This window comes from Panulirus ornatus, chromosome 21, assembly GCF_036320965.1.
Source record: "Panulirus ornatus isolate Po-2019 chromosome 21, ASM3632096v1, whole genome shotgun sequence".
In the NCBI taxonomy this organism is placed as follows: Eukaryota; Metazoa; Arthropoda; class Malacostraca; order Decapoda; family Palinuridae; genus Panulirus; species Panulirus ornatus.
In genome coordinates, this window is record NC_092244.1 from 20,401,773 (window position 1) to 20,427,265 (window position 25,493).

Sequence of the window (25,493 nt, forward strand, 5' to 3'; positions counted from 1 at the left end):
TAGGGTGGGGGAGGGGGCGAAAATCCTGGGGTCCTTGAAGAATGTGTGGAAGTCGAGAACATTATCTCGGAAAGCAAAAATGGGTATGTTTGAAGGAATAGTGGTTCCAACAATGTTGTATGGTTGCGAGGCGTGGGCTATGGATAGAGTTGTGCGCAGGAGGATGGATGTGCTGGAAATGAGATGTTTGAGGACAATGTGTGGTGTGAGGTGGTTTGATCGAGTGAGTAACGTAAGGGTAAGAGAGATGTGTGGAAATAAAAAGAGCGTGGTTGAGAGAGCAGAAGAGGGTGTTTTGAAGTGGTTTGGGCACATGGAGAGGATGAGTGAGGAAAGATTGACCAAGAGGATATATGTGTCGGAGGTGGAGGGAACAAGGAGAAGAGGGAGACCAAATTGGAGGTGGAAAGATGGAGTGAAAAAGATTTTGTGTGATCGGGGCCTGAACATGCAGGAGGGTGAAAGATGGGCAAGGAATAGAGTGAATTGGAGCGATGTGGTATACCGGGGTTGACGTGCTGTCAGTGGATTGAAGCAGGGCATGTGAAGCGTCTGGGGTAAACCATGGAAAGCTGTGTAGGTATGTATATTTGCGTGTGTGGACGTATGTATATACATGTGTATGGGGGGGGGTTGGGCCATTTCTTTCGTCTGTTTCCTTGCGCTACCTTGCAAACGCGGGAGACAGCGACAAGGTATAATAAAAAAAAAAAATATGTATATATATATTTGAGATATATCCCTGGGGTTAGGGGAGAAAGAATACTTCCCTTGTATTCCCTGCGTGTCGTAGAAGGCGACTAAAAGGGGAGGGAGCGGGTGGCTGGAAATCCTCCCCTCTTTTTTTTTTTTTCCAAAAGAAGGAACAGAGAAGGGGGCCAGGTTAGGATGTTCCCTCAAAGGCCCAGTCCTCTGTTCTTAACGCTACCTCGCTAACGCGGGAAATGGCGAATAGTTTGAAAAAAAAAAAAAAAAAATATATATATATATATATATATATATATATATATATATATATATATATATATATATATTGGTATACATGGGGCGTTCAGTGTTGTAAATGGAAATTGTGAAGAGCTTGTAGATTTATGTGCTGAAAAAGGACTGATGATTGGGAATACCTGGTTTAAAAAGCAAGATATACATAAGTATACTTATGTAAGTAGGAGAGATGGCCAGAGAGTGTTATTGGATTACGTGTTAATTGACAGGCGTGCGAAAGAGAGACTTTTGGATGTTAATGTGCTGAGAGGTGCAACTGGAGGGATGTCTGATCATTATCTTGTGGAGGCTAAGGTGAAGATTTGTATGGGTTTTCAGAAAAGAAGAGTGAATGTTGGGGTGAAGAGGGTGGTGAGAGTAAGTGAGCTTGAGAAGGAGACCTGTGTGAGGAAGTACCAGGAGAGACTGAGTACAGAATGGAAAAAGGTGAGAGCAATGGAAGTAAGGGGAGTGGGGGAGGAATGGGATGTATTTAGGGAATCAGTGATGGATTGCGCAAAAGATGCTTGTGGCATGAGAAGAGTGGAGGTGGGTTGATTAGAAAGGGTAGTGAGTGGTGGGATGAAGAAGTAAGAGTATTAGTGAAAGAGAAGAGAGAGGCATTTGGACGATTTTTGCAGGGAAAAAATGCAATTGAGTGGGAGATGTATAAAAGAAAGAGACAGGAGGTTAAGAGAAAGGTGCAAGAGGTGAAAAAAAGGGCAAATGAGAGTTGGGGTGAGAGAGTATCATTAAATTTCAGGGAGAATAAAAAGATGTTCTGGAAGGAGGTAAATAAAGTGCGTAAGACAAGGGAGCAAATCGGAACTTCAGTGAAGGGCACAAATGGGGAGGTGATAACAAGTCGTGGTGATGTGAGAAGGAGATGGAGTGAGTATTTTGAAGGTTTGTTGAATGTGTTTGATGATAGAGTGGCAGATATAGGGTGTTTTGGTCGAGGTGGTGTGCAAAGTGAGAGGGTTAGGGAAAATGATTTGGTAAACAGAGAAGAGGTAGTGAAAGCTTTGTGGAAGATGAAAGCCGGCAAGGCAGCAGGTTTGGATGGTATTGCAGTGGAATTTATTAAAAAAGGGGGTGACTGTATTGTTGACTGGTTGGTAAGGTTATTTAATGTATGTATGACTCATGGTGAGGTGCCTGAGGATTGGCGGAATGCGTGCATAGTGCCATTGTACAAAGGCAAAGGGGATAAGAGTGAGTGCTCAAATTACAGAGGTATAAGTTTGTTGAGTATTCCTGGTAAATTATATGGGAGGGTATTGATTGAGAGGGTGAAGGCATGTACAGAGCATCAGATTGGGGAAGAGCAGTGTGGTTTCAGAAGTGGTAGAGGATGTGTGGATCAGGTGTTTGCTTTGAAGAATGTATGTGAGAAATACTTAGAAAAGCAAATGGATTTGTATGTAGCATTTATGGATCTGGAGAAGGCATATGATAGAGTTGATAGAGATGCTCTGTGGAAGGTATTAAGAATATATGGTGTGGGAGGAAAGTTGCTAGAAGCAGTGAAAAGTTTTTATCGAGGATGTAAGGCATGTGTACGTGTAGGAAGAGAGGAAAGTGATTGGTTCTCAGTGAATGTTGGTTTGCGGCAGGGGTGTGTGATGTCTCCATGGTTGTTTAATTTGTTTATGGATGGGGTTGTTAGGGAGGTAAATGCAAGAGTTTTGGAAAGAGGGGCAAGTATGAAGTCTGTTGGGGATGAGAGAGCTTGGGAAGTGAGTCAGTTGTTGTTCGCTGATGATACAGCGCTGGTGGCTGATTCATGTGAGAAACTGCAAAAGCTGGTGACTGAGTTTGGTAAAGTGTGTGGAAGAAAGTTAAGAGTAAATGTGAATAAGAGCAAGGTTATTAGGTACAGTAGGGTTGAGGGTCAAGTCAATTGGGAGGTGAGTTTGAATGGAGAAAAACTGGAGGAAGTGAAGTGTTTTAGATATCTGGGAGTGGATCTGGCAGCGGATGGAACCATGGAAGCGGAAGTGGATCATAGGGTGGGGGAGGGGGCGAAAATTCTGGGGTCTTGAAGAATGTGTGGAAGTCGAGAACATTATCTCGGAAAGCAAAAGTGGGTATGTTTGAAGGAATAGTGGTTCCAACAATGTTGTATGGTTGCGAGGCGTGGGCTATGGATAGAGTTGTGCGCAGGAGGATGGATGTGCTGGAAATGAGATGTTTGAGGACAATGTGTGGTGTGAGGTGGTTTGATCGAGTGAGTAACGTAAGGGTAAGAGAGATGTGTGGAAATAAAAAGAGCATGGTTGAGAGAGCAGAAGAGGGTGTTTTGAAGTGGTTTGGGCACATGGAGAGAATGAGTGAGGAAAGATTGACCAAGAGGATATATGTGTCGGAGGTGGAGGGAACGAGGAGAAGAGGGAGACCAAATTGGAGGTGGAAAGATGGAGTGAAAAAGATTTTGTGTGATCGGGGCCTGAACATGCAGGAGGGTGAAAGGAGGGCAAGGAATAGAGTGAATTGAAGCGATGTGGTATACCGGGGTTGACGTGCTGTCAGTGGATTGAATCAAGGCATGTGAAGCGTCTGGGGTAAACCATGGAAAGCTGTGTAGGTATGTATATTTGCGTGTGTGGACGTATCTATATACATGTGTATGGTGGGGGGGGTTGGGCCATTTCTTTCGTCTGTTTCCTTGCGCTACCTCGCAAACGCGGGAGACAGCGACAAAGTATAATAATAATATAAAAATTATATATATATATATATATATATATATATATATATATATATATATATATATATGGATGAAGTGAGATGAAAGCAAAACTAGGGAAAATGCATGCAGAGATGGAGTGTGGCAGTTAGATATGATAGAAGGTTGTAAATATGTTTTATGGTGTGTAAGCATAGAGACTGAGGGTAAATGAAACTAAGTGTAAGGTAATGGTGTTTGAAAGGAAATGGAGGGAAAGTATAGATTTTGTAAAACCATATAGAGTGAAAGAAGAAAGCGTACTAAATTGAGCTAAGGATATAGGGGGAAAAGACTCGAAGTGAGAGAATTTAAGTATCTAGGAGCTGTCTTGGGTATGGAAGTGAGAGAATTTAAGTATCTAGGAGCTGTCTTGGGTAAGTGTGGTGATATGGAAGGAGAGACAAGGGAGAGAGCAGTACAAGGTAGAAGAGTCATTGGATCCTTTAATAGAATAACGAAGGGTAGAAGTGTGTATGGAAGTGAAGAGAGGATTAAGGAATAGCATAGTCCTCCCAACCCTGACCTATGCAGCTGAATCATGGACGTGGAATGAGGCACAGAAGTCAAGAATCCAGGCTGTGGAAATGAACTATTTGAGCAGAGCATGTGGTGTGACTAAATGGAATGGAGAAAGAAATGAAAGGGTGGTTTGAACATGTGGAAAGAATGCAAGACTGGGAGTTTACAAGGAGAGTGTATGATAAGTGCAATTAAAGGGGTTGGTGGGTGTGTGGAAAACCACCTGTGACATGGGGAAATAGGTTGGAGGAACACCAGAGGGAGAGAAACAGAGTCAGAATGTGTGGAATGGTGTATGCAAGGGAGGCATACAAGTACAAGGATAATTGGGGACTCTTTTTCATAAGTGAGTGCATGTGTTTTTCTTTATATATATATAACTGGGAGTATGTGATAGAATGTAAGAAAGTAAATTCTCGATTAGTATGGGTAAAACTGAAAGTTGATGGAGAGAGGTGGGTGATTATTGGTGCATATGCACCTAGGCATGAGAAGAAAGATCATGAGAGGCAAGTGTTTTGGGAGCAGCTAAATGAGTGTGTTAGTGGTTTTGATGCACGAGACCGGGTTATAGTGATGGGTGATTTGAATGCAAAGGTGAGTAATGTGGCAGTTGAGGGAATAATTGGTATACATGGGGTGTTCAGTGTTGTAAATGGAAATGGTGAAGAGCTTGTAGATTTACGAGCTGAAAAAGGACTGATGATTGGGAATACCTGGTTTAAAAAGCGAGATATACATAAGTATACTTATGTAAGTAGGAGAGATGGCCAGAGAGCGTTATTGGATTACGTGTTAATTGACAGGCGTGCGAAAGAGAGACTTTTGGATGTTAATGTGCTGAGAGGTGCAACTGGAGGGATGTCTGATCATTATCTTGTGGAGGCTAAGGTGAAGCTTTGTATGGGTTTTCAGAAAAGAGGAGTGAATGTTGGGCTGAAGAGGGTGGTGAGAGTAAGTGAGCTTGGGAAGGAGACCTGTGTGAGGAAGTACCAGGAGAGACTGAGTACAGAATGGAAAAAGGTGAGAACAATGGAAGTAAGGGGAGTGGGGGACGAATGGGATGTATTTAGGGAATCAGTGATGGATTGCGCAAAAGATGCTTGTGGCATGAGAAGAGTGGGAGGTGGGTTGATTAGAAAGGGTAATGAGTGGTGGGACGAAGAAGTAAGAGTATTAGTGAAAGAGAAGAGAGAGGCATTTGGACGACTTTTGCAGGGAAAAAATGCAATTGAGTGGGAGATGTATAAAAGAAAGAGACAGGAGGTCAAGAGAAAGGTGCAAGAGGTGAAAAAAAGGGCAAATGAGAGTTGGGGTGAGAGAGTATCATTAAAGTTTAGGGAGAATAAAAAGATGTTCTGGAAGGAGGTAAATAAAGTGCGTAAGACAAGGGAGCAAATGGGAACTTCAGTGAAGGGCGCAAATGGGGAGGTGAAAACAAGTAGTGGTGATGTGAGAAGGAGATGGAGTGAGTATTTTGAAGGTTTGTTGAATGTGTTTGATGATAGAGTGGCAGATATAGGGTGTTTTGGTCGAGGTGGTGTGCAAAGTGAGAGGGTTAGGGAAAATGATTTGGTAAACAGAGAAGAGGTAGTGAAAGCTTTGTGGAAGATGAAAGCCGGCAAGGCAGCAGGTTTGGATGGTATTGCAGTGGAATTTATTAAAAAAGGGGGTAACTGTATTGTTGACTGGTTGGTAAGGTTATTTAATGTATGTATGACTCATGGTGAGGTGCCTGAGGATTGGCCGAGTGCGTGCATAGTGCCATTGTACAAAGGCAAAGGGGATAAGAGTGAGTGCTCAAATTACAGAGGTATAAGTTTGTTGAGTATTCCTGGTAAATTATATGGGAGGGTATTGATTGAGAGGGTGAAGGCATGTACAGAGCATCAGATTGGGGAAGAGCAGTGTGGTTTCAGAAGTGGTAGAGGATGTGTGGATCAGGTGTTTGCTTTGAAGAATGTATGTGAGAAATACTTAGAAAAGCAAATGGATTTGTATGTAGCATTTATGGATCTGGAGAAGGCATATGATAGAGTTGATAGAGATGCTCTGTGGAAGGTATTAAGAATATATGGTGTGGGAGGAAAGTTGTTAGAAGCAGTGAAAAGTTTTTATCGAGGATGTAAGGCATGTGTAAGTGTAGGAAGAGAGGAAAGTGATTGGTTCTCAGTGAATGTAGGTTTGCGGCAGGGGTGTGTGATGTCTCCATGGTTGTTTAATTTGTTTATGGATGGGGTTGTTAGGGAGGTAAATGCAAGAGTTTTGGAAAGAGGGGCAAGTATGAAGTCTGTTGGGGATGAGAGAGCTTGGGAAGTGAGTCAGTTGTTGTTCGCTGATGATACAGTGCTGGTGGCTGATTTATGTGAGACACTGCAGAAGCTGGTGACTGAGTTTGGTAAAGTGTGTGGAAGAAGAAAGTTAAGAGTAAATGTGAATAAGAGCAAGGTTATTAGGTACAGTAGGGTTGAGGGTCAAGTCAATTGGGAGGTGAGTTTGAATGGAGAAAAACTGGAGGAAGTGAAGTGTTTTAGATATCTGGGAGTGGATCTGGCAGCGGATGGAACCATGGAAGCGGAAGTGGATCATAGGGTGGGGGAGGGGGCGAAAATTATGGGAGCCTTGAAGAATGTTTGGAAGTCGAGAACATTATCTCGGAAAGCAAAAATGGGTATGTTTGAAGGAATAGTGGTTCCAACAATGTTGTATGGTTGCGAGGCGTGGGCTATGGATAGAGTTGTGCGCAGGAGGATGGATGTGCTGGAAATGAGATGTTTGAGGACAATGTGTGGTGTGAGCTGGTTTGATCGAGTGAGTAACGTAAGGGTAACAGAGAGATGTGGAAATAAAAAGAGCGTGGTTGAGAGAGCAGAAGAGGGTGTTTTGAAGTGGTTTGGGCACATGGAGAGAATGAGTGAGGAAAGATTGACCAAGAGGATATATGTGTCGGAGGTGGAGGGAACGAGGAGAAGAGGGAGACCAAATTGGAGGTGGAAAGATGGAGTGAAAAAGATTTTGTGTGATCGGGGCCTGAACATGCAGGAGGGTGAAAGGAGGGCAAGGAATAGAGTGAATTGGAGCGATGTGGTATACCGGGGTTGACGTGCTGTCAGTGGATTGAATCAAGGCATGTGAAGCGTCTGGGGTAAACCATGGAAAGCTGTGTAGGTATGTATATTTGCGTGTGTGGACGTATGTATATACATGTGTATGGGGGGGGTTTGGGCCATTTCTTTCGTCTGTTTCCTTGCGCTACCTCGCAAACGCGGGAGACAGCGACAAAGTATAATAAAATATAAAAAAATAAAAATAATCCCTGGGGATAGGGGAGAAAGAATACTTCCCACGCATTCCTCACGTGTCGTAGAAGGCGACTAAAGGGGACAGGAGCGGGGGGCCAGAAATCCTCCCATCCTTGTATTTTAACTTTCTAAAAGGGGAAACAGAAAAAGGAGTCACGCGGGGAGTGCTCATCCTCCTCGAAGGCTCAGATTGGGGTCTCTAAATGTGTGTGGATGTAACCAAGATGAGAAAAAAGGAGAGATAGGTAGTATGTTTGAGGAAAGGAAACTGGATGTTTTGGCTCTGTGTGAAATGAAGCTCAAGGGTAAAGGGGAAGATTGGTTTGGGAATGTCTTGGGAGTAAAGTCAGGGGTTAGTGAGAGGACAAGAGCAAGGGAAGGAGTAGCACTACTCCTAAAACAGCAGTGGTGGGAGTATGTGACAGAGTGTAAGAAAGTAAATTCTAGATTGATATGGATAAAACTGAAAGTTGATGGAGAGAGATGGGTGATTACTGGTGCATATGCACCAGGGCATGAGAAGAAAGATCATGAGAGGCAAGTGCTTTGGGAGCAGCTAAATGAGTGTGTTAGTGGTTTTGATGCACAAGACCGGGTTATAGTGATGGGTGATTTGAAAGCAAAGGTGAGTAATGTGGCAGTTGAGGGAATAAGTGGTATACATGGGGTGTTCAGTGTTGTAAATGGAAATGGTGAAGAGCTTGTTAATTTATGTGCTGAAAAAGGACTGGTGATTGGGAATACCTGGTTTAAAAAGCGAGATATACATAAGTATACGTATGTAAGTAGGAGATATGGCCAGAAAGCGTTATTGGATTACGTGCTAATTGATAGGCGCGTGAAAGAGAGACTTTTGGATGTTAATGTACTGAGAGGTACAACTGGAGGGATGTCTGATCATTATCTTGTGGAGACGAAGGTGAAGATTTGTAGGGGTTTTCAGAAGAGAGAATGTTGGGGTGAAAAGAGTGGTGAGAGTAAGTGAGCTTGGGAAGGAGACTTGTGTGCCAGGAGAGACTGAGTACAGAATGGAAAAAGGTGAGAACACAGGAGGTAAGGGGAGGGGCAGGGATGGGATGTATTTAGGGAAGCAGTGATGGCTTGCGCAAAAGATGCTTGTGGCATGAGAAGCGTGGGAGGTGGGTTGATTAGAAAGGGTAGTGAGTGGTGGGATGAAGTGAGATTATTAGTGAAAGAGAAGAGAGAGGCATTTGGATGATTTTTGCAGGGAAAAAATGCAAATGAGTGGGAGATGTATAAAAGAAAGAGGCAGGAGTTCAAGAGAAAGATGCAAGAGGTGAAAAAGAGGGCAAATGAGAGTTGGGGTGAGAGAGTATCATTAAATTTTAGGGAGAATAAAAAGATGTCTTGGATGGAGGTAAATAAAGTGCGTAAGGCAAGGGAGCAAATGGGAACTTCAGTGAAGGGGGCTAATGGGGAGGTGATAAAAAGTAGTGGTGATGTGAGAAGGAGATGGAGTGAGTACTTTGAAGGTTTGTTGAATGTGTTTGATGATAGAGTGGCAGATATAGGATGTTTTGGTCGAGGTGGTGTGCAAAGTGAGAGGGTTAGGGAAAATGATTTGGTAAACAGAGAAGAGGTAGTAAAAGCTTTGTGGAAGATGAAAGCCGGCAAGGCAGCAGGTTTGGATGGTGTTGCAGTGGAATTTATTAAAAAAGGGGGTAACTGTATTGTTGACTGGTTGGTAAGGTTATTTAATGTATGTATGACTCATGGTGAGGTGCCCGAGGATTGGAGGAATGCTTGCATAGTGCCATTGTACAAAGAGAAAGGGGATAAGAATGAGTGCTCAAATTACAGAGGTATAAGTTTGTTGAGTATTCTTGGTAAATTATATGGGAGGGTATTGATTGAGAGGGTGAAGGCATGTATAGAGCATCAGATTGGGGAAGAGCAGTGTGGTTTCAGAAGTGGTAGAGGATGTGTGGATCAGGTGTCTGCTTTGAAGAATGTATGTGAGAAATACTTAGAAAAGCAAATGGATTTGTGTAGCATTTATGGATCCGGAGAAGGCATATGATAGAGTTGACAGAGATGCTCTGTGGAAGGTATTAAGAATATATGGTGTGGGAGGCAAGTTGTTAGAAACAGTGAAAGGTTTTAATCGAGGACGCAAGGCATGTGTACGTGTAGGAAGAGAGGAAAGTGATTGGTTCTCAGTGAATGTAGGTTTGCGGCAGGGGTGTGTGATGTCTCCATGGTTGTTTAATTTGTTTATGGATGGGGTTGTTAGGGAGGTGAATGCAAGAGTTTTGGAAAGAAGGGCAAGTATGCAGTCTGTTGGGGATGAGAGAGCTTGGGAAGTGAGTCAGTTGTTGTTCGCTGATGATACAGCGCTGGTGGCTGATTCATGTGAGAAACTGCAGAAGCTGGTGACTGAGTTTGGTAAAGTGTGTGAAAGAAGAAAGTTGAGAGTAAATGTGAATAAGAGCAAGGTTATTAGGTACAGTAGGGTTGAGGGTCAAGTCAATTGGGAGGTAATTTTGAATGGAGAAAAACTGGAGGAAGTAAAGTGTTTTAGATATCTGGGAGTGAATCTGGCAGCGGATGGAACCATGGAAGCGGAAGTAAATCATAGGGTGGGGGAGGGTGCGAAAATTCTGGGAGCCTTGAAGAATGTTTGGAAGTCGAGAACATTATCTCGGAAAGCAAAAATGGGCTATGTTTCAAGGAATAGTGGTTCCAACAATTTTGTATAGCTGTGAGGCATGGGCTATGGATAGAGTTGTGCGCAGGAGGTTGAATGTGCTGGAAATGAGATGTATGAGGACAATATGTGGTGTGAGGTGGTTTGACCGAGTAAGTAATGTAAGGGTAAGAGAGATGTGTGGAAATAAAAAGAGTGTGGTTGAGAGAGCAGAAGAGGGTGTTTTGAAATGGTTTGGTCACATGGAGAGAATGAGTGAGGAAAGATTGACCAAGAGGATATATGTGTCAGAGGTGGAGGGAACGAGGAGAAGTGGGAGACCAAATTGGAGGTGGAAAGATGGAGTGAAAAAGATTTTGAGTGATCGGGGCCTGAACATGCAGGAGGGTGAAAGGTGTGCAAGGAATAGTGAATTGGATCAATGTGGTATACTGGGGTCGACGTGCTGTCAATGGATTGAATCAGGGCGTGTGAAGCGTCTGGGGTAAACTATGGAAAGTTGTGTGGGGCCTGGATGTGGAAAGGGAGCTGTGGTTTCAGGCATTATTGCATGACAGCTAGAGACTGAGTGTGAACGAATGGGGCCTTTGTTGTCTTTTCCTAGCGCTACCTCGCACACATGAGGGGGGAGGGGGATGTTATTCCATGTGTGGTGAGGTGGTGATGGGAATGAATAAAGGCAGACAGTATGAATTATGTACATGTGTATATATGTGTATGTCTGTGTGTGTATATATGTGTACATTGGGATGTATAGGTATGTATATTTGCATGTGTGGACGTGTATGTATATCCATATGTATGGGCGTGGGTTGGGCCATTTCTTTCGTCTGTTTCCTTGCGCTACCTCGTAAACGTGGGAGACAGCGACAAAAAAAAAAAAAAAAAAAAAATTATTCACACTTTGCATTTATTCACATTTAACTTTCTCCTTTCAGACACTCCACACTCAGAAATTGGCATTTGCTGTTTCTCTGTCTAATCTGCTACCAGTGCCATATCATCAGTAAACAGGAACTGACTCACCTCCCAGGCACCACCACTCCATACAAATTCTTGAAAGCAAACATGTGATCCACAAATCCTTGAACTCTCATAAAACTGTTATTATTAGGTTTAAGAGTAGAGACAAACAGATCATTTGGAGCATGAGTTTGAATGGATAGAACCTGGAAGAAGTGGAATATTTTAGATACCTTGGAGTGGATATGGTAGTAAATAGAACCTGGAAGAAGTGGAATATTTTAAATACCTTGGAGTGGATATTGTAGTAAATGGAGTCATGGGAGCTGAAGTGAGCCATAAGTTGGGTGAGGAAGCGAATTTCCTGGATGCACAGATATGTGTGTGAAAGAGAGGTCACTGTCTGTGAGGGCAAAAATGGGTGAGTTTATGGTATAGTAGTTTGATAACATATGGTGTAAGGACTGATTGATTGATTTAGAAATGTTAGGATAAGTGAGAAATGTGGTTGTAAGAGGAGTAATGTATGTATGAGAGAGCTGAAAAGAAGCTGAAATGGTTTGGACATATAGACAGGATGACTAAGAAGAACAAAGAAAAGCTGGAAACCAAGGAGAAGATGGATGGATGGAGTGAAAGATATGGGTGTTTTGGACATGAACGCTCGTTGTATGTTTTGGACAATCACACGATGACCAAGTGGCGTCCTACCTTTGTCTCTTCGATGTATATCAACTGACTTATATTTCTCTCTTGTGTCTCCACTGATGATGTGATTATTACACGAAAGTGCACTTGGGAACTTATCATGTTTCATTTTCCCCGTGGACTCATAGGAATATGTGTATATATTCATTTTTTCTATTTCATTCTACTTTGTCGCATGTCTCCCATGTTAGTGAGGTAGCGCAAGGAAACAGATGAAAGAATGACCCAACCCACCCACATACATATGCATATACATATACGTCCACACACGCAAATATACATACCTATACATCTCAACGTATACATATATATACACACACATATACAAATATACACAGGTACATTATTCATACTGTCTGCCTTTATTCATTCCCTTTGCCACCCCACAACACATGAAATAACAACCCCCTCCCTCCACATGTGAGCGAGGTAGTGCTAGGAAAAGACAACAAAAGCCACATTCGTTCACACTCAGTCTCTAGCTGTCATGTAATAATGCATTGAAACCACAGCTCCCTTTCCACATCCAGGCTCCACAGAACTTTCCATGGTTTACCCCAGATGCTTCACATGCCCTGGTTCAATCCACTGACAGCACGTCAACCCCGGTATACCACATCGTTCCAATTCACTCTATTCCTTTCTCACCTTTCACCCTCCTGTATGCTCAGGCCCCGATCTCTCAAAATCTTTCTCACTCCATCCTTTCACCTCCAATTTGGTCTCCCACTTCTCCTTCCCTCCACCTCTGACACATATATCCATTTTGTCAATCTTTCCTCACTCATTCTCTCCATATGTCCAAACCATTTCAACACACCCTCTTCTGTTCTCTCAACCACACTCTTTTATTACCACACATCTCTCTTACCTTTTCATTACTTACTTGATCGAACCAGCTTACTGCACATACTGTCCTCAAAAATTTCATTTCCAACACATCTACCCTCCTCCGCACAACACTATCCATAGCCCATGCCTCGCAACCATATAACATTGTTGGAACCACTATTACTTCAAACATACCCATTTTTACTCTTCGAGATAACGTTCTTGCCTTCCACACATTCTTCAACACTCCCAGAACCTTCACTCCCTCCCCCACCCTGTGACTCACTTCTGCTTCCATGGTTCCATCTGCTGCCAAGTCCAATCCCAGATATCTTAAAGACTTCATTTCCTCCAGTTTTCTCTATTCAAACTTACTCCCAATTAACTTGTCCCTTGACCCTTCTGAACCTAGTAACCTTGCTCTTATTCACATTTACTCTCAACTTTCTCCTTTCACACACTTTACCAAACTCAGTCAACAACATCTACAGTTTCTCACCTGAATCAGCCATTAGTGCTGTATCATCAGCGAACAACAACTGACTTACTTCCCAAGTCCTCTCTCGTAAACTCTTGCATTCACCTCCCTAACCATCCCATCCATAAACAAATTAAACAACCATGGAGACATCACGCATGCCTGCTGCAAACCAACATTCACTGAGAACCAATCACTTTCCTCTCTTCCTACTCGTACACATGCCTTACATCCTTGGTAAAAACTTTTCACTGCTTCTAGCAACTTACCTCCCACAAAATTTACTCTTAAAACCTTCCACAAAGCATTTCTATCAACCCTATCATATGCCTTCTCCAGATCCATAAATGCTACGTACAAATCCATCTGCTTTTCTAAGTATTTCTCATACATTTTTCAAAGCAAACACCTGATAAGGGTATATAAATATGCACAAAAGTACTCTGCATTTGTGGGGTGATTTACTTTCATTTCATTACATTCCGCTCATCTAATAATAAGGCATTAATAAATCTAGAAATGTAAAAAACTTATACTTACCAGGTAAAACTGAGTAAAAAGTTGTAGGTAAGAACACTGGAGGTGCTGGTATCAGTAACAAGCTGCGCAGTAACTCCTCACTTGCTGCTACTTCTATCTCCCTCCTTGTGTGCCCACTCAACTCACTTAGTGGTTGACCTGCTCGAGCTAAGCGCCATCTGATCTGAATTTAAGAGTAATCAAACTATACAAGTCTGTCAAGTTCTCTCCAATAATCAATATTGTATGTCTAGCTTATGGAAGATTTAAAATGTGAATAACAGAAATACACATACACATATACAACCCTCCCCTCCTTGTATTTTAACTTTCTAAAAGAAGAAACAAAAGAAGGAGTCACGCAGGGAGTGCTCATCCTCCTCAAAGGCTCAGACTGGGGTGTCTAAATGTGTGTGGATGTAACCAAGATGAGAAAAAAGGAGAGATAGGTAGTATGTTTGAGGAAAGGAACCTGGATGTTTTGGCTCTGAGTGAAACAAAGCTCAAGGGTAAAGGGGAAGAAGAGAGGTTTGGGAATGTCTTGGGAGTAAAGTCAGGGGTTAGTGAGAGGACAAGAGCAAGGGAAGGAGTAGCACTACTCCTGAAACAGCAGTGGTGGGATTATATGATAGAGTTGTAAGAAAGTAAACTCTAGATTTACATGGAAAAAACTGAAAGTTGATGGAGAGAGATGGGTGATCATTGGTGCATATGCACCTGGGCATGAGAAGAAAGATCATGAGAGGCAAGTGTTTTGGGAGCAGCTGAATGAGTGTGTTAGTGGTTTAGATGCACGAGACCGGGTTATAGTGATGGGCGATTTGAATGCAAAGGTGAGTAATGTGGCAGTTGAGGGAATAATTAGTATATATGGGGTGTTCAGTGTTGTAAATGGAAATGGTGAAGAGCTTGTAGATTTATGTGCTGAAAAAGGACTGGTGATTGGGAATACCTGGTTTAAAAAGAGAGATATACATAAGTATACGTATGTAAGTAGGAGAGATGGCCATAGAGCATTATTGGATTATGTGTTAATTGATAGGCACGTGAAAGAGAGACTTTTGGATGTTAATGCAACTGGAGGGATGTCTGATCATTATCTTGTGGAAGCAAAAGTGAAGATTTGTAGAGGTTTTCAGAAAAGAAGAGAGAATGTTGGGGTGAAGAGAATGGTGAGAGTAAGTGAGCTTGGGAAGGAGACCTGTGTGAGGAAGTACCAGGAGAGACTGAGTACAGAATGGAAAAAGGTGAGAACAAAGGAGGTAAGGGGAGTGGGGGAGGAATGGGATGTATTTAGGGAAGCAGTGATGGCTTGCGCAAAAGATGCTTGTGGCATGAGAAGCGTGGGAGGTGGGCAGATTAGAAAGGGTAGTGAGTGGTGGGATGAAGAAGTAAGATTATTAGTGAAAGAGAAGAGAGAGGCATTTGGACAATTTTTGCAGGGAAAAAATGCAATTGAGTGGGAGATGTATAAAAGAAAGAGGCAGGATGTCAAGAGAAAGGTGATAGAGGTGAAAAAGAGGGCAAATGAGAGATGGGGTATGAGAGTATCATCAAATTTTAGGGAAAATAAAAAGATGTTTTGGAAGGAGGTATATAAAGAGCGTAAGACAAGGGAGCAAATGGGAACTTCAGTGAAGGGGGCTAATGGGGAGGTGATAACAAGTAGTGGTGATGTGAGGAGATGGAATATTTTGAAGGTTTGTTGAATGTTTGATGATTAAGTGGCAGATATAGGGTGTTTTGGTTGAGGTGGTGTGCAAAGTGAGAGGGTTAGGAAAAATGATTTGGTAAACAGAGAAGAGGTAGTAAAAGCATTGTGGAAGATGAAAGCCGGCAAGGCAGTGGGTTTGGATGGTATTGCAGTGGAACTTATTAAAAAAGGGGTGACTGTATTGTTGACTGGTTGGTAAGGTTATTTAATGTATGTATGATTCATGGTGAGGTGCCTGAGGATTGGCAGAATGCTTGCATAGTGCCATTGTACAAAGGCAAAGGGGATAAGAGTGAGTGCTCAAATTACAGAGGTACAAGTTTGTTGAGTCTTCCTGGGAAATTATATGGGAGGGTATTGATTGAGAGGGTGAAGGCATGTACAGAGTATCAGATTAGGGAAGAGCAGTGTGGTTTCAGAAGTGGTAGAGGATGTGTGGATCAGGTGTTTGCTTTGAAGAATGTATGTGAGAAATACTTAGAAAAGCAAATGGATTTGTATGTAGCATTTATGGATCTGGAGAAGGCATATGATAGAGTTGATAGAGATGCTCTGTGGAAGGTATTAAGAATATATGGTGTGGGAGGCAAGTTGTTAGAAGCAGTGAAAAGTTTTTATTGAGGATGTAAGGCATGTGTACATGTAGGAAGAGAAGAAAGTGATTGGTTCTCAGTAAATGTAGGTTTGCGGCAGGGGTGTGTGATGTCTCCATGGTTGTTTAATTTGTTTATGGGTGGGGTTGTTAGGGAGGTGAATGCAAGAGTTTTGGAAAGAGGGGCAAGTATGCAGTCTGTTGTGGATGAGAGAGCTTGGGAAGTGAGTCAGTTGTTTTTCGCTGATGATACAGTGCTGGTGGCTGATTCATGTGAGAAACTGCAGAAGCTGGTGACTGAGTTTGGTAAAGTGTGTGAAAGAAGAAAGTTGAGAGTAAATGTGAATAAGAGCAAGGTTATTAGGTACAGTAGGGTTGAGGGCCAAGTCAATTGGGAGGTAAGTTTGAATGGAGAAAAACTGGAGGAAGTAAAGTGTTTAAGATATCTGGGAGTGGATTTGGTAGCGGATGGAACCATGGAAGCGGAAGTGAATCATAGGGTGGGGGAGGGGGCAAAAGTTCTGGGAGCCTTGAAGAATGTGTGGAAGTCAAGAACATTATCTCGGAAAGCAAAAATGGGTATGTTTGAAGGAATACTGGTTCCAACAATGTTGTATGGTTGCGAGGCATGGGCTATGGATAGAGTTGTGTGGAGGAGGGTGGATATGCTGGAAATGAGATGTTTGAGGACAATATGTGGTGTAAGGTGGTTTGATCAAGTAAGTAATAATAGGGGAAGAGAGATGTGTGGTAACAAAAAGAGTGTGGTTGAGAGAGCAGAAGAGGGTGTTTTGAAATGGTTTGGTCACATGGAGAGCATGAGTGAGGAAAGATTGACCAAGAGGACATATGTGTCAGAGGAGGAGGGAATGAGGAGAAGTGGGAGACCAAATTGGAGGTGGAAAGATGGAGTGAAAAAGATTTTGAGTGATCAGAGCCTGAACATGCAGGAGGGTGAAAGGCGTGCAAGGAATAGAGTGAATTGGAACAATGTGGTATACCGGGGTCGATGTGCTGTCAATGGATTGAACCACGGCATGTGAAGCATCTGGGGTAATCCATGGAAAGTTCTGTGGGGCCTGGATGTGGAAAGGGAGCTGTGGTTTTGGTGCATTATTACATGACAGCTAGAGACTGAGTGTGAATGAATGTGGCCTTTGTTGTCTTTCCTAGCGCTACCTCGCACACATGAGGGGGGAGAGGGTTGTTATTCCATGTGTGGCAAGGTGGCGATGGGAATGAATAAAGGCAGACAGTATGAATTATGTACATGTGTATATATGTAAATGTCTGTGTGTGTATATATTTGTATGCATTGAGATGTATAGGTATGTATATTTGCGTGTGTGGACGTGTATGTATATACATGTGTATGTGGGTGGGTTGGGCCATTCTTTCGTCTGTTTCCTTGCGCTACCTCACTAACGCGGGAGACAGCGATAAAGCAAATAAATAAATATACAATATGCTTGTAACCAATGATTAACAACCCATTACTATGCATAATGCTGTAAGATATATTCACAATTCATTATTAATAACTAAACCAACAAAATGGAAACATTCACCCAAAATGATACACATGGATTGTATGGCTTCTAGTAGGTTATAGAAAGGCCTGATACCTCATTTAATACAAGATACAGAATGCTACTATTCATCATGTTTTCATTCAACATTTATTTACATCAGATTCTGGGTGGACTCCTCAGTCTATTTCTGTCTATTCTATCTATCTATCCACATCTCTGATGCCTGTTCTTTCTATAAACTCCCATCAAGCGGTTGGCCATGGAAACAGTCTCCACTTATCCCTGTCCTCACATGCATCCCTCACATACATTATTCCATACATTCTTCCACCATTTCTCCCCCTCCAGTGTTCTACCACTCTATTTTTCCATGTCAAAGGTGGTCTTCCCCTCACACCAACCCCTTCAATTGTATTATCATACACTCTCCTTGTAAACTTTCCCTCATGCATTTTTTTCCACATGCCCAAACCACCTCAAAGTATCATGTTTTACCCACTACCACTCCACAATTCATTCCCTTTGCATTCCTTGCTATACCACATCCCTCATTTCTTTCTTCATTCCACCTAGTCATACCATATGCTCCTTTCAAAAAGCTCATTTCCACAGCCTGGATTCTTGAACTCTGTGATTCATTCCATGTCCGTTTAGGCTGCAGAGGTCAGGGTTGGGAGGACTATGCTGTCCCCTAATCCCCTCTTCTCATCCACACTTACACCTCTACCCTCCTTTATTCTATTATGGGGCCTAATGACTCTTCTACTCTGGACTGCTCTTGCCCTTATCTTTATTTCCATATCACCAAACTTATACAAGATAGCTCTTAAATACTTAAATTCTCTCACTTCTTCCAGTCTTTCTCCCCCCATATCTGTTACACAGTTTAGTACACTTTCTTCTTCCATTCTATAAGGTTCTGCAAAATCAATACTTTCACTATGTTTCCATTCAAACACCATTGCTTTACTCTTACTTGCATTCACCTTCAATCACCTATCCATACACATATCATAAAACAAACTTACAATCTTCTGGAACTACTCTTTACTCTCAGCAAACAACACAGTAGTATCCACAAACAGGTTTGTTACTAGCCACCATACCTCACTCTGTCTCTGTATCCCCTTTTTCCTTGTTTTTCTTTCATCTTTCTTACCACTCCATCCATATCAATAATAAAAAGCCACAGTGACATCAAACAATCCTGCCTCACACCCACATGTACAATGAAACTTTTGCTCAACTCTCCATCCACTCCTCCACATGCATTTGCTTCTATATAGAAGGCTTTCACAAAATTCAGCAGTTGTGCCCCTATCCCATATATTCTCGATACAACTCTTATCTTCCACTAAATGCTTTTCCACAGATATTTTCATCACAAATTCTGATCTACCTTTCTTAATACCCATTTGCTCCTGACTTATTCTGTATTCAGTCAATGCCATCACTGTATCAATAAACACTCTTGCATACACTTTTCCTGGTATGCAGAAAAGACTGATCCCCCTATAACTGCTTCATACATCCTTAGCACCTTTTCCTTTGAAAAGATGCTTAGGTGCTGTCTATTTATCTATCAACTATATCATCTTTATTTTCATTTACAGAGTGAATTTTCAAAGTGTCTTGGCTCACTATGTCACAAAAAGTAGCAATCAGTATTTTCCAGTCTGTCATAGCATTTCTCAATTATCAGCTCTGCACATTAACTCCTTGACTGTTCCACCTGTGTGAATATGGTGTCTAGGTTACCTCACCTCCTGTATAATCATGAGTTGAGATTTCCTGCCACAATTCCATGGTTAAGTTCCAGGCTAGGGTATGGCAGGTGGGACATAAGGGCACTGAATGCCTTTACAGGATACTCAGTTATCCTCCAGGCATGAGAGAGGGAGGTTGACGAACAGCCAAAATCTCCTTACTTCTGTTTATATATACATAACATGCTTTTATATATTGACATCATTGCTAAAAACTTCCCTATTTTTGCTTCTATCTGGCTATATTTCTGATGCCTGTTCCTTTCTGGAACTCCCTCAAAGGAGTGGCAGCAGCAATAGTTTCCATAACTAATGAACTCCTGTGCTCATACATACATAATATCCTTATAATGTTATTCATAAAGTATAGGTACAGTCAGGAATAAAGCTTTGCTCCCTCCCACTCCTCCAAAAAAGAAGCAGTATCGACCCCACAGGAGATAAAATAGCACCAGTAGTGGTAACATTCTAAACTACACAGGTCAACAAGGGGCCTCAATGATGGGCAGCAAGCATCGACAGTAACACTGTAACTCTGTACAATTTCTGTCAGCTATCCATAGCGTTCACAGATATCCTCAATGGTGAAAAGTATAGCAGGTAAGTTAATGCATTAATAAAAGTGTTGAATAACTGATACACAATACGACCAAAACAAGCAAAGATAAATAAAATCATTTATATTTTTTCATTATACTTTGTCGCTGTCTCCCACGATAGCAAGGCAGCACAAGGAAACAGATGAAAGAATGGCCCAACTCACCCACATACACATGTATATACATAAACGCCCACACATGCACATATACATACCTATACATTTCAACGTATACATACATATACATACACAGACATATACATATATACACATGTACAAATTCATACATGCTGCCTTCATCCATTCCCACCACCACCCCGCCACACATGAAATGGCACCCCCTCCCCCACGTGCATGCGAGGTAGCATTAGGAAAAGACAACAAAGGCCACATTCGTTCACACTCAGTCTCTAGCTGTCATGTGTAACAGAATCATATCAACATTTATTTGAACAATGGAATATTATTAATAACTTTTGCTACTACTGTATACTTAAGGGCATAATACTAATACTTCACACATATTCACTACAGGTATGGAAGCAGGGCTGGTTTATGCTCTAGAGGTGATTGCTGATTGAGCCAGGACTGTCAGTATGTGAAAGTCAGGGACAGCAGTGACAAATATTACTCAGCAGTAGGGGAGTAGCAACAGAATGATCTAGAAGTGGATCAAATGATGAGATGAAGAGCTCTAAGGGGATGAGGCCCTGAAGTGGTAAGCCACATAATGCCTCTCTCAGATGGGATGCCCACATCATGGTGGCTGTATACGAACATCCATTGACAACGGAGGTGCAACCAATACAATATCTTCCATCCCCTGACCACCAGACACCATCAATGTAGGATCCACTGCCACATTACAGAGCAAAAGGACTGGTTCACACCAGCACATATGGAATGTTGCCTTTGCTCTGCTCTCAAATGCCTATCTCATGATGCTGATATTTGGAGAACCATCATCTTTACTGATGAAAACATTTATTCAGTGCAAACCTAAGCAAGGCACTGCTGGTGATCCCACACCAGCAGTAACATAATCAAGAGTATCAAGTGAGTGGTAGAGAATGGATGTGGGCACATGGCCCTAGTGAAGTTAAGATCAATGGCAGGCTCACTAGGCAACAGTATGTGGAGATACTGGAGGACGTCCTGATGCTGTCAATCAAAGCCATGGCAATTCCTGCTCCTGAGACAGTCGAGCTGGTCTTTGACACAATCCCCGTTCACACCAAACATATAGTGAGGGACTGGATCTAGGAACACCCCATAATTCAGGTGTGTGCCTCAACCCAGGCAGCTGCATACCACAAAATTTGCAGGAAGATGGACCTCTTAATAAGTATATCTTATTTAATACGATGATTATATCATGCATCTTATATGATAATTCATGCAAAATAAATATTATCATAACTAAATACATATTACTGTTATCAAACAAAGCAAGTTTGATTTGATCTGTACATGACTAACAAAGGACGAATGATATAATTAATATTGCTTGAAGGTGGGTTACGTGCATCTTCTAGCCTGTATAAGAAAATATAGCATTAAATATTTAGTCCTGTGATACATTAAGAAGTTCTAATCCACTTTTATGGAAGAAATATGAAAAGTGAAAAATAAATTGGAAATTCACAAATACCATTCTATCAATTTCAATGTGGTGTTCTGTTGAGTGAAATGATGTTCTTGTTTGGTTCTTTCTTCTACAGGAGTAGATCTCCAGCCCTATACTTCCATGTCTCTACATCACCTCTTATGATATGCAGAATATACATGGGTAGTGTTCTTACTCCCCTATCCCCAGAAATAATCTAGTGAAAAAATAGAATGAAGTGAAAGCTTTACATTAGATGAAGTGTGGTAAAATTGCAGGAGGGATAGAACTGCATTTGAATTTCTCAAGGAAAGTAATGATGGTATTGCCAATTGGTTAATCAGACTTCTCATTGTTTGTGTGGCCTGAGGTGAGGTGCCTGAGAACTGGGAGAATGCATAGAAATATTCAGCCTTACCTTGATCTCAAGCTATTTCATGATTGGTTAATGAGTTATTATTATGATCTCTCAGTTCTGTATTATCTCATCTGTGTATTTTCAGCCAAATGGCAGCCTAAATTCAATAACCTCTTCATTATTATTATCATCAGTACTATTTGTTTATTTATTCTGCTTTGTCGCTGTCTCCCGCGTTTGCGAGGTAGAGCAAGGAAACAGACGAAAGAAATGGCCCAACCCACCCACATACACATGTATATACATACACGTCCACACATGCAAATATACATACCTATACATCTCAATGTACACATATATATACACACACAGACACATACATATATACCCATGCACACAATTCACACTGTCTGCCCCCATTCATTCCCATCGCCACCTCGCCACACATGGAATAACATCCCCCTCCCCCCTCATGTGTGCAACGTAGCGCTAGGAAAAGACAACAAAGGCCCCATTCTTTCACACTCAGTCTCTAGCTGTCATGTAATAATGCCCGAAACCACAGCTCCCTTTCCACATCCAGGCCCCACACAACTTTCCATGGTTTACCCCAGACGCTTCACATGCCCTGATTTAATCCACTGACAGTATGTCAACCCCGGTATACCAAATCGATCCAATTCATTCTATTCCTTGCCCGCCTTTCACCCTCCTGCATGTTCAGGCACCGATCACACAAAATCTTTTTCACACCATCTTTCCACCTCCAATTTGGTCTCCCACTTCTCCTCGTTCCCTCCACCTCCGACGCATATATCCTCTTGGTCAATCTTTCCTCACTCATTCTCTCTATGTGCCCAAACCATTTCAAAACAACCTCTTCTGCTCTCTCAACCACACTCTTTTTATTTCCACACATCTCTCTTACCCTTACATTACTTACTCGATCAAACCACCTCACACCACACATTGTCCTCAAACATCTCATTTCCAGCACATCCACCCTCCTGCACACAAATCTATCCATAGCCCATGCCTCGCATCCATACAACATTGTTGGAACCACTATTCCTTCAAACATACCCATTTTTGCTTTCCGAGATAATGTTCTCGACTTCCAAACATTCTTCAAGGCTCCCAGGATCTTCGCCCCCTCCCCCACCCTATGATTCACTTCCGCTTCCATGGTTCCATTCGCTACCAGATCCACTCCCAGATATCTAAAACACTTTACTTCCTCCAGTTTTTCTCCATTCAAACTTACCTCCCAATTGACTTGACCCTCAACCCTACTGTACCTAATAACCTTGCTCTTATTCACATTTACTCTTAACTTTCTTCTTTCACACACTTTACCAAACTCAGTCACCAGCTTCTGCAGTTTCTCACATGAATCAGCCACCAGCGCTGTATCGTCAGCGAGCAACAACTGACTTGCTTCCCAAGCTCTCTCATCCACAACAGACTTCATACTTGCCCCTCTTTCCAAAACTCTTGCATTCACCTCCCTAACAACCCCATCCACAAACAAATTAAACAACCATGGAGACATCACACCCCTGCCGCAAACCTACATTCACTGAGAACCAATCACTTTCCTCTCTTCCTACACGTACACATGCCTTACATCCTCGATAAAAACTTTTCACTGCTTCTAACAACTTGCCTCACACACCATATATTCTTAATACCTTCCACAGAGCATCTCTATCAACTCTATCATATGCCTTCTCCAGATCCATAAATGCTACATACAAATCCATTTGCTTTTCTAAGTATTTCTCACATACATTCTTCAAAGCAAAAACCTAATCCACACATCCTCTACCACTTCTGAAACCACACTGCTCTTATACCTTCGTAATTTGAGCACTCACTCTTATCCCCTTTGCCTTTGTACAATGGCACTATGCACGCATTCCGCCAATCCTAAGGCACCTCACCATGAGTCATACATACATCAAATAACCTTACCAACCAGTCAACAATACAGTCACCCCTTTTTTAATAGATTCCACTGCAATACCATCCAAACCTGCTGCCTTGCCGACTTCCATTTTCCACAAAGCTTTTACTACCTCTTCTCTGTTTACCAAATCATTTTCCCTAACCCTCTCACTTTGCACACCACCTTGACCAAAACACCCTATATCTGCCACTCTATCATAAAACACATTCAACAAACCTTCAAAATACTCACTCCATCTCCTTCTCACATCACCACTACTTGTTATCACCTCCCCATTAGCGCCCTTCACTGAAGTTCCCATTTGCTCCCTTGTCTTACGCACTTTATTTACCTCCTTCCAAAACATCTTTTTATTCTCCCTAAAATTTAATGATACTATCTCACCCCAACTCTCATTTGCCCTCTTTTTCACCTCTTGCACCTTTCTCTTGACCTCCTGTCTCTTTCTTTTATACATCTCCCACTCAATTGCATTTTCCCCCTGCACAAATCGTCCAAATGCCTCTCTCTTCTCTTTCACTAATAATCTTACTTCTTCATCCCACCACTCACTACCCTTTCTAATCAACCCACCTCCCACGCTTCTCATGCCACAAGCATCTTTTGCACAATCCATCACTGATTCCCTAAATACATCCCATTCCTCCCCCACTCCCCTTACTTCCATTGTTCTCACCTTTTTCCATTCTGTACTCAGTCTCTTCTGGTACTTCCTCACACAAGTCTCCTTCCCAAGCTCACTTACTCTCACCACCCTCTTCAGCCCAACATTCACTCTTCTTTTCTGAAAACCCATACAAATCTTCACTTTAGCCTCCACAAGATAATGATCAGACATCCCTCCAGTTGCACCTCTCAGCACATCAACATCCAAAAGTCTCTCTTTCGCGTGCCTGTCAATTAACACGTAATCCAATAACGCTCTCTGGCCATCTCTCCTACTTACATACGTATACTTATGTATATCTCGCTTTTTAAACCAGGTATTCCCAATCACCAGGCCTTTTTCAGCACATAAATCTACAAGCTCTTCACCATTTCCATTTACAACACTGAACACCCCATGTATACCAATTATTCCCTCAACTGCCACATTACTCACCTTTGCATTCAAATCACCCATCACTATAACCCAGTTTCATGCATCAAAACCACTAACACACTCATTCAGCTGCTCCCAAAACACTTGCCTCTCATGATCTTTCTTCTCATGCCCAGGTGCATATGCACAAATAATCACCCATCTCTCTCCATCAACTTTCAGTTTTACCCATATTAATCGAGAATTTACTCTCTTACATTCTATCACATACTCCCACAACTCCTGTTTCAGGAGTAGTGCTACTCCTTCCCTTGCTCTTGTCCTCTCACTAACCCCTGACTTTACTCCCAAGACATTCCCAAACCACTCTTCCCCTTTACCCTTGAGCTTCGTTTCACTCAGAGCCAAAACATCCAGGTTCCTTTCCTCAAATATACTACCTATCTCTCCTTTTTCACATCTTGGTTACATCCACATACATTTAGACACCCCAATCTGACTCTACGAGGAGGATGAGCACTCCCCGCGTGACTCCTTCTGTTTCCCATTTTTAGAAAGTTAAAATACAAGGAGGGGAGGATTTCTGGCCCCCCCACTACCGTCCCCTCTAGTC

At 42.2% G+C, this 25,493-nt stretch overlaps 1 protein-coding gene across 1 annotated transcript in view; it reads right to left on the reverse strand.

The window, feature by feature from the left end:
- The window catches only part of mi (cyclin E-interacting protein minus), a 348,571-nt gene that overhangs the window by 141,588 nt on the left and 181,490 nt on the right, over positions 1-25,493 (reverse strand). Inside the window, exon 10 of the mRNA XM_071675810.1 lies at positions 13,725-13,887. Within this exon, the coding sequence (XP_071531911.1) occupies positions 13,725-13,887 (163 nt within the window). The remainder of the gene's footprint in view (positions 1-13,724; positions 13,888-25,493) is intronic.